General features: G+C 35.3%; 1 protein-coding gene across 1 annotated transcript; it reads right to left on the bottom strand.

The window, feature by feature from the left end:
* Positions 1 to 5,850: 5,850 nt before the first annotated feature.
* LOC118438264 (zinc finger Y-chromosomal protein-like) lies at positions 5,851 to 7,075 on the bottom strand. The gene is made up of 3 exons (XM_035858191.1): positions 6,912 to 7,075; positions 6,590 to 6,826; positions 5,851 to 6,429 (listed from the first exon to the last, which is right to left on the bottom strand). The coding sequence occupies exons 1-3, from the start codon at positions 7,032 to 7,034 to the stop codon at positions 6,136 to 6,138; spliced, it is 654 nt and encodes a 217-aa protein (XP_035714084.1). The 5' UTR covers positions 7,035 to 7,075; the 3' UTR covers positions 5,851 to 6,135.
* Between the last annotated feature and the right edge of the window lie 3,069 nt (positions 7,076 to 10,144).

The raw sequence follows: 10,144 nt of genomic DNA, 5'->3' as shown, positions 1-10,144 counted from the left end.
CAACTTCACCGTTCTGACGCCTAGCCTCATTATTAGTGAAATTTGATTAAAAAAAATAAAATCTTGATGAATTTAATCAGTATAATTCAAAATTACAAAGTTTATCATCAGGTAAAATTAAATGCATTGAATTTTGGAAAGTGTAAAACTGTAAAGTTGTTTTATAAAATACTTAATTAAATTAGTAAATTCTTCTATAAATTGAAATATTCTAAACATATATAATTATAGTAATTACTTAGAATTAGTAAAATGTTCTTACTTAACTCGTAAGATTTTTTTATAAATTATAATAGTAAAGCAATACAAAATAAACCGTTGTAACGTTAGAAGTAGCTCACCCTGTTATAATGATTTGAACATAACTTTGCGCCAAAGGTGCAGAATTAGCCGACAAAAAAGATACATAATTTTCATATAATTTTGAACCAATGGTACATAATAAGCGGGGAATAACAGAAATTTGATAAAATTTTGCACCATTGGTGCGGCCGAAATGGGTAAAAATGAGATACAATTTTGTCATGATTAAGAGGTTAAGATATGTCTGCCAAGACTAACAAGGACTTTCAGATAATCTTAACCATTGGTGCGGAATACATCGATTCCTCTAATTATTTTGCACCATTTTGTGTTAACAATTGTCTGATACCAATTGTGCTACAAATTAGGGTTGAAATGGTCGTGGGACTTATTAATTAGCATCAATTGATGTAAAAAAACTCGTGAACAGACAGACGGACAGACGGACAAGAGGAATTCAATAGCTCTCATGCTACGCAGGGTGAGCTAATAATAGAAGGCTCGGTAGGCAATTCTTGTAAACAGATAGAGGAGGAAATATTTAGTAACTCAAAAAAATTACAAAACCTTGGTACATTCAAAAAACTTAATTTGAAAATTATTTATTTAGCACATCCAACAGAGCATATTTATTTTTGCTTTTTGCATGGGGCCCTGCTGTCCTACATACAAATGCCTACATAACATTTACCAAAATTATAAAATTACAGGAATTATGACAATTGCATGCAACGGTTGGTAAAACTGACATAATTAAATTTTATATACATGAGCGTAATTATCTGTATATTTTCATTATTGTTGCTTTCATATTATGGAAGAGTGTAGTAAATATAGACAGTATTATACCAATATTGTAGCTTTCAGTAAGTGTAAATACTTATGCACTCCCCTCCCCAGAAGACACTAGTATTGTAAATTAGAAATACAAGGTGGTGACGACCAGGAAGGAATTCTAATTAATACGCTGATAACATGTTGGAAATTTGCACTCAATTAAAGAGAAATCACCACTAAATTGCAACGAATTAATTTATGCATGCGGGACACTTTCACTAAATAAATTTACCAACTCAAATGTAATTTTGCCTTGTGACTGCCTGCTAATAATACTTCTTGGCACATGTATTACATAGCTTGACACTTTAGTGCAATTGGTCCTTAATTAAGTAGGGACAAACATAAGCGATGTACGCGAATAAATGGCACAATTAGAAAAATATTCCATCCCGCAAAGCAACCGACATGTTATGGCATATTTTTAGATATTTTAGATATGTTTATTATCAAAAATATTTATGTATGTAGGTGGCCTTGATTCAATTGATGCACAAAGATTCCACGCCCCGATTAGCGGGATATTCAATTTTGCTCCTAAAATTTAAAGCACACAAACTTTTCAATGAGATTTTCTGCAGAGTTAATTTCTAGATTTTCAGTCTAAATATTTTAAGTATTCTCCTGAATAATCGAAAGATGTGAGGCTTGGCCTATGCCATTCTCGTAACCACGAATACGCTGGCTTAGAAAAATACCATAATTGTCAAGTATCAAATTATCACGCTTAGCCGGAAGTGAACTTTCCCTGTGTACCCATCCATGCTTATGGACACTAAAATATATGCTTTTAAAGGTTGTATTCCTCGGTTTTTCTTTGAAACCAACTTCATCGGGGTTGGAACCATTTTTATAAAACTTATTTTCGAAATATTTGAGGACTCAGTGGCAGCATATTCCCCAGTTTCTGACATTTTCAAGAATTTGCAAACACTCCTTAGTTAGTTCAATTTTAGCAACAATTAAATATGAGCTTCTTAATTATACTATTAATTTCAAACTACTTGCACGCCTAAACACCACTAACCTTGACACACATACGCCGCGTATATGTATATTTTTCAAAACGAACGTCTACCTACCCTCGTGCATATATAAGCGAGAAATACACCAAAGAGTGCACATTGCATGAAAAACACTAAATATAAATTTCCACATCTTTTCCAAGTTTCAAATTTTCCAAAATGGCGAGACTTCTTGCGCGTTTCAAACTTCCTGACATCGACAAATCCTACGTTCCAATAATGGCCTCTGTTTCCAAGTGGACCCTGAATTCTTGGTGTATCCCAATCCGACCGGAATCTACCCTCGGCGAGTTCACCCTGATTAAAAACTTGCGCCATAAAATAATTTTCTATTTGTCCTTCTCTTCATATCTATTTTACGTTGTTACCTTCGATTTTTGGTTTTATATAAATTTCTTTGGACAATCTCGCCCCGTTTGGGAGAATCTTGTCCTAGTATGTTTTTGTATAGCAAATAACATCGTAGGCATACTTCAAATTATGATCTACTTTAGGCAAAATGAGGTGAAACAATCACTCGAAAATTCTTTCTTGATGGAGAAACGATGTCTTGCCTTGGGTAATGGTACAAGTTATATAAGCACACAGCATATTTTCACCGTGCAAAACTCTGAGGAGTGAACACCATAATACGGAGTCCATATTTTAAGTTTCTCATGGTGAAAATTCAGGTTTTTGAGAACTGAAATCCTTTCTGGAATCGTAAATTCTGCAGAAGTGCTCAAGTGCCAACCAATTGTTTGTCATTGGTTACTTGATCTTTAATGCTCATTTTAAGCAGATCCGTGAGAAGAATGTATGACATGTGCATTATAATATTTGGTCAACTTTATATTTTTCTGCATGAATTTACAGGTGCAAAAAATTATGTGAATCTGCCAATGCTGATATGCATGCATACCTCGATATTCGCCTTCCCTGCGCAATCTTTTTCATGTTTGCTAGCGGTTTCTTTGTTCCATGCAGTCCTCCATCAGTTGGAAGCGTTTTGTTCTATTCTTGCCCAAACGGTTGGACTGATCAAAGTTGGCCTTGGCCAGGTCGGCTCGTTAACGGACTAATGCATGCTCATGCGTTTTACGTGCTTGTATCTCTTCTCGTAACGGCGATCCCCTTAGTCATGGTTTATCCGTCAATCGTGATGGAATTGTGGTTAAATCAAATTGAACGATAATTTTTTGATTTATCTAATCAAATTGTTACACTTTTTGAGGGTGACTTTCAATTTAAAGTCAAATTTGCAGGCAATCAAAATTGGAAACATTATTCTGTAGAACAAAATTGGAACAATACAGGGTTGCTCAGGTTATGAAAAACTTGCTAAATTACGTTAAGCGTAATCCAATTACAGGTTTGGCCCTCGCTTTCATAATTAATGCTGAAATTGCGTCACTTTACGCAATTATCATGTGTCGGGACAAGCTGCCGTTACCTGTCTTGCTACTGTTTGCGATGAGGTTGATGGATTTTTTTCTTGTGATACATATCTACCTGCGCGCGTTAAGTAAACCTTACGTGGCTTCGGTGGAGTTTGTCGGTAATTTTAATCGGTTGGGGGGAATGGATAAGTGGAGGGGGAGGTTTCTGAAGTCATGCCAACCCTTGAAGGTGGCCATGGGGGATTGCAATTATTTTGATGGGTTAACCTCACTTGTAATTTGGCAGTTCTGCGTAGACTCCTTAATATCTATGATACTGTTGTAAGATTGCAATTATGAGTATTTCTGAGTATTAAAGTAAATGCCCACCATGTACCTAGACCTCAATCTTGTATAAATTTATATGCTTAAGATAAATTAGAATGTCGAATATGACTAGAGGTGAGTGGAACAGCGTTTTCGCACTCATGGATGACCTTACAGAGGGTGTCCCATTTATTCGTGGAATAGTTTCACAATTTTTTTACCCCAGAAGCGGATCTTTTTTAAAGGCGAAACTTGCTCTATATGACGGCCCTTGTTCTTAACTTCAAGTATGCATCGCTTTTTACCCGATAAAAATACTTCCAGGGACTTTTCTACGGTGTTTTTCTTTCACTCATTATTTTAAGCGTTCCAAAATGAGTCAAAATTCGTAAATCGTCGAATGTAAAAATTGTCATTCCACGATGAAAAATCCGAAATAAACCAATCGGTCAATGTCTGATTACCACCCAGGGTTATCTTGATTTTTTACGACTGCAGTACCAGAATCACCGTCGTCCGTTTCTGCGCACTGCTGAGTTTTCTCGGCAGTAGGCGCAGAAAAGTTTGTGGTCTTTGAATGCGCAGACCTACATAGGTCATTTTTGTTATAATATTTCCAAAATTAATAAGTTTTAATCAGTGTTTCGCTTGGCAAAAACCAGATTGGCCAGACCGCCGGTCAAAAGCGGCCAAAAGTGGCTTTTGACCACTTACCAGAATAGGTGGCAAATGGTCAAAAGTGGTCAAAAGTGGCCAAAAGTGGCCAAAATGCAAAAATGGGGCATTGTGCGACAACGAATAATGATAAATTAATGATTTGACATTCAGGATTTCATCAGGATCTAGCAGAGCAAGTTGAAGGCTACTTATCTATGTTTGATTGGATCTAAAATTTTAAAATTGGTTATTAACTATACAAATAAGCAATAAATTACACATTGCATCATTAATAATTGACACAGGAATAGTTATGAATTGACCAATTAAATGAGCAATTAAAATATTCAAGTATCGAGCAAATGTATAAATTACTTACTACATTTGTCCACGTTGAATTTATTAGATTGGTAATTATTACAGAATATTTCAATTACTTTGTAAGAACTATGATTATTCTTTGTGCAAAGAATAAATAATACTGGCCGAGAGTCTGTTTAACCCCGCCGCGCAAACAATTAGCCAATAGAATACTTTTGACCACTTTTAACCACTTTCTACCATTTTGGCCATTTTCGACCACTTTTGACCACTTTTGACCACTGGCCAACAAAAAACGATTTTAGCCGGCAAAAGCGAAACACTGGTTTTAATTAGTCTCGATATAGTTGATTTACTGCAATTTGCCCGTTGGACCATTCTGCATTGGGATTCGGGATTTTTCTGGAGGGTTAAGTCGCCCAGCCAAATTTTAAGATTATTCGGGCGTTCAGCAGTGGGTAGTTTTTCGAAGGTGATAATGATGTTAGACTATTGGGTTGAACGTGAATATGTCTATCACGCATTATTTTATAATTTAATTGCAAATTCATTTCATGGCAATATAATTCAAGCTTTGTTTTATACCGATTCCTGTGGAAAATCGTCTGGAAAAGTGTTTCACTAGTACCTCTGGTTCAGGGGAGCACAGTGGTCGCACTTTTTAAAATAAGTTTACAAAAAAAATCAGAAAGCTATTTTTTGAGCTGCTCTACACGAATTTGGCTTCAGGTTTGAATTTTATTTACCCGCCAGTGAGCACGGATGTCTCAAACCTTCACACGAATAAATGGGACACCCTGTATTATTAGTGAAATTTGTCTCACAAAAAAAGTAGAAAATCTTAATGAATTTAAAAAGTATAGTTCAAAATTACTTATCATTATGTAAAATTTACTACATTAAATTTTAAATTGTAAAATTGTTCTGTAAAATAATTAAATTTTGTAAATTGTTGTAAATTGAAATATTTTAAATATATAATTAATTATAGTAATTACCTTGAATTAGTAAAGTACTCTGACTTAACTCGTAAGATTTTTTATAAATCATAACAGTAAAGCAATACACAATATTAATAGGAAATTCCTGTAAGAAGATATAAAAGAAAATATTTATCATATCAAAAAATTACAAAGTCTTGGTAAATTAAAAAAAACAACATCATTTCAAAACTATTTAGCATATCATCATGTAAAATTTCATGTCGTAAATTGAATAACCACAATTCAACAAAATTCCTACTTCTCCAAGGTATGAATGTGCAGCTAGTGTTTCAGCAATTCGGTAAAAGTGACGAATTTGAAAAATTAATATCCAGGGGTCTCAGCATTGTGTCGCACCACGTGAACGGCTAGATTTCTTTCCGAGTGACTTTTGTAGTCGCACTTGTCGCAGGAATGGACCAGCTCTTTGGGATGTTTTGACACCACGTGACGCCTCAAGATCGATGCGTAGGAGAATCTCTGGTCACAAAATGTGCACGGATGATTCCTCTGATTTTCATGAATAACCCGAATGTGTCTTTGAAGGCCATCTCTACTGTTTAAAGTGTGCAGACAAAGTTGGCATTTGAAGGTTTCTCGGCCATCCATGTGTATATTCTGTAGAATAAATATGCTTTGTGATATTTTGTTTATTAATCTATTTTCCTACAAAATAACCATTCTCGACATGTTCATATCTTATACTTAACTCGTTGGTAACTTGCGCCATTGTTAAATTGACTGGCGCACGTTACCAATGAGTTAAGTATAAACCCACCTTTACGTGTTTCGAAACACCGCCCTTTTTCGCGAAGGTTTTTTTACAACCAGGAAATCCACACGGAAAACGAGGTCGTTCCTCCTTGTTGTGGATGATGTCAATGTGTCTCCGTAATTTGTCCTTGTTCGCAAATGTATTGTTACAAATATTGCAAACAGGTCGAATCCGGGTGGTGTGCATTTGTGACATGTGGGACCATAAGCTGGCAGGATTCTTATAACTCTTCCCGCAAATCTAAATACATGGACAACGAAGGAGGATTTATTAATTTATTTGAGATTACTTACATACAATTAGTCTTAAAAGTTAAATAACTCACCTTGCATTCGACTTTGGCATTTGGGTTGTGTTTATTCAGAAAGTGGTAGTCAAATGGGGTCTTGTACTTAAACGTCAGCGAGCAATGAATGCATTTCCACTGATTTTCTGGGTTTGGATCCATTCTGATAAGTACAATTACAAGAGGACAAAAACTGCAAAATTTCCGAGTTTGGCTCTCACCTGGAAATAGTGGGGAAACGCGATACAAGATTCGTAAAAAAAATAATCTTGGCGAAAGTATTTGTCGCCAAACTACGTATGATAAAATTTCTGCGACGACCAATGAGATGACGAAATGAAGATTAAGTTCACCCATGCAAAGGTGAAGGTCGTCACGGTTGATAAATTTATTTCAAATCTTTCATGTTAAATTAAGTTAAATGATTATTGGGAAACATGAGATTACAATAATCAATAAGCAATATGTAGTTCTGCACCAATACAATCTAGACCACGCTCCGTCTATTACATTTTTCTTAGTGAGGCAAATACCTAACAACGAAAAAAAAATTTGCTAAGGATCCTAAGTATGCATTTACCCAACCCCAAAAAAGTGACCACCTGCGATATTTCAGTCATTTCTCAACCGATTTTGATGAAATTTTGCACAGATCATTGTTGCGACACAATGGGTATGTTTCCCTGCTGATTTGAGTGTACAAAGTTGTGTGTCAACTGGAGCGACGGTGGCGCACATACCCATCTGTGTATTATTTAGTTGCTAGGTGAGAAGTGGTGGCGCTCGGGTGCAACACCTACCAGTGTATTATTAGTTGGTGAATGTGCATAGACGGCGCTCATAGTGTGGCTACTATCGCTCGTCCAGTACTTCTTCTAGATAGAATAGTATAGTTCTGTGTTGCGACATTTAGAAATGACCTGCGAACCGGTTTAGCAAATTTTGGATTTTTACCCGAGTTATAAACAAAAATGTGCTCACGGAAACACATTTTGATTTTTAGTTAGTTTCCGGAGCATAATATGTCAGATATTAGTTGCAAACATTTTAGAACTGCTTATTGTGCAAATTTTGATATAAATGTGATCAAAATCGACTAATAAATGACATAGATAATCTAGTTTGAAAACTAAAAATTTTTACACCTGCATAAAAATTATGCAGGTGTAAAAACTTAAATCCCATTGGCAACAACATCTAAAGATAACTCAATTACAAGTATTAAATAAACAAGCCCCCAAAAAGGGAAATCTTAGTGAGGCTTGATGCAACTATCAATATTAAATAAATTATTCGGAACCGCATTTGCATCGCCGCTCTCAACACTATCTTCACTATCTTCAGTTTTATAAAATAATATTGAGAGCGGTGTTGCAAATGCGGTTCCGAATAATTTATTTAATATTGATAGTTGCATCAAGCCTCACTAAGATTTCCCTTTTTGGGGGCTTGTTTATTACTTCTGTACATCACTTGCAAATGAAAATTAGTACAATACACCGAAAATAAAATTATAAACACAACGATGTGCATTTACTTCTCGATTCATTTTCGTTGAATGGCCCCTTTGAAGAAAAATATTGGGGTGCGCAAGGTCACGTGCCCGCCTCGTTGTTCGCCTCGTGGCGAAAAAAGCGAGAGAAAACTAACTCGAAAATTGAACTTCGCCGCAAGTATTTTTCTTTAAAGGGGCCATTTGGCACAAAAATAAGTGTCCTGTCATTCCTACTTTTTGGCTTTTTTTATATAACTCGTTAGCAAATCCTGGTGTAGTTTGAAAAAAGGTTCCATTGTTCATAAGTATACATTATTCATTCCTGTCTAAAATATAAGACAACTACACATTTATATCGGGACAAACAAAATCGCGTTTGGATGGTCGAAATTTATAGAAACTTAACGTTACGCAAACATTACAAGTTCTTTACAGACTCACCTGGCCTCACTGTGCAAGCGTGAATTAAAACTATTTTTGCAGGTGACGGAGGGCGAAATATAATTACATAATTAGCTTTTCTCCTGTTTTTACCATAATTTGCATACATATTTGAACTAAGGTAATTATTTGCAATTGCATGCAACGGTTTATGGCCAAGACATTTACAATTTCATGTCCGGAAGTGCGCAAATAATACAATATGTAATACCTCAAAATTGAAATAAATGGTTGAACAGTATGTCAAAAGTCAATCTGAACTTACAGAAAGTGAATTTGAATACCAAATTAAATTACTTAATTAAATCTAATTTTCTCTTAGAGGGCCTGAAAATGGTTCTTTTATAAATCAAGCCACTTGGGTGCAATTATTCCATAATAAGTACCTACGCACCTACATATATACATAAAGAATGTACCAGAATCGTTGGCACAATGCGGAAAGTATTCCTGTAAAGCAACCAATATTTTAGTAAATTTTAAATGATTTCCTTATGTTCATTATTCAACATTTATGGATTGATTCAAATAATTCCAAAAGATTTGACATCCAGCTCTGGGAAATGTTGACTTTTCAATTTTCGCAAGCTTTGTGCCATTAGTTCCCGAACATTCTTTAGTTAAATTATTGGAACATGGTTGGATTTTGTAATTATCTCATTAATTTATAACTACATACGCACCTAAAACATCAATCAACATTGATTTACCTGAACCCACGCGCATATATAAAATACAGAATAAACCCAAGAGGACACGCTACATGAAAAAGTGCATTTATAGTATTTATACCTATCTACGTACAAATTTCTACATGAAATCTCTTCAAAGTTTTATATTTTCCAAACTAGCGAGGCTTTTTACACGCCTCAAATTTCCTGGTATCGATAAGTCCTACGTACCAGGAATGGCCTTGCTTGCAACATGGTCCCTTAATTCTTGTGGCATTCCAATCCGATCGGGATCAACCGAGGGCCAGTTCGCCCTCCCTCAAAACTTCCGCCAGAAAATAAGTTACTACTTGTCCTTCTCGGCATATCAATTTTACGTTTCGGCGTTTAATTTTTGGTTTTATAAAAATTTCTATGGACAATCTCGTCAAGTTTGGGAGGATTTAGTCCAAATATGCTTCTTCATATCGGTCAACATTCTTGGTGTATTCCAAATTACGTGCTACTTTCGGAAAAATGAGATGAAGCAATTGCTCGAAAATTCGTTTTGGATGGAGAAAAGATGCCTGACAATGGGTAATTTGGGACTTTGCACTTGTTTTCGATCTTAATAATCCAATTATTTTGTGTAAGTTTAAGTACACATCTGAGAACAAGGAGTGTCC

Source organism: Folsomia candida, unplaced genomic scaffold, assembly GCF_002217175.1.
Source record: "Folsomia candida strain VU population unplaced genomic scaffold, ASM221717v1 Fcan01_Sc019, whole genome shotgun sequence".
NCBI classification, from domain to species: domain Eukaryota; kingdom Metazoa; phylum Arthropoda; class Collembola; order Entomobryomorpha; family Isotomidae; genus Folsomia; species Folsomia candida.
The sequence above is the reverse complement of the archived record's forward strand: the minus strand, read 5'-3'. Positions and strand labels throughout refer to the sequence as shown.

What these genes read in the sequence shown, in the direction of transcription:
- LOC118438264 (XM_035858191.1), bottom strand. Translation starts at nt 7,034, where the DNA reads ATGGATCCAAACCCAGAAAATCAGTGGAAATGCATTCATTGCTCGCTG. An exon ending in ATGCCAAAGTCGAATGCAAG is followed by an intron (nt 6,827 to 6,911) that starts GTGAGTTATTTA and finishes CCATGTATTTAG; the next exon opens with ATTTGCGGGAAGAGTTATAA. An exon ending in GTGTTTCGAAACACGTAAAG is followed by an intron (nt 6,430 to 6,589) that starts GTGGGTTTATAC and finishes TTTATTCTACAG; the next exon opens with AATATACACATGGATGGCCG.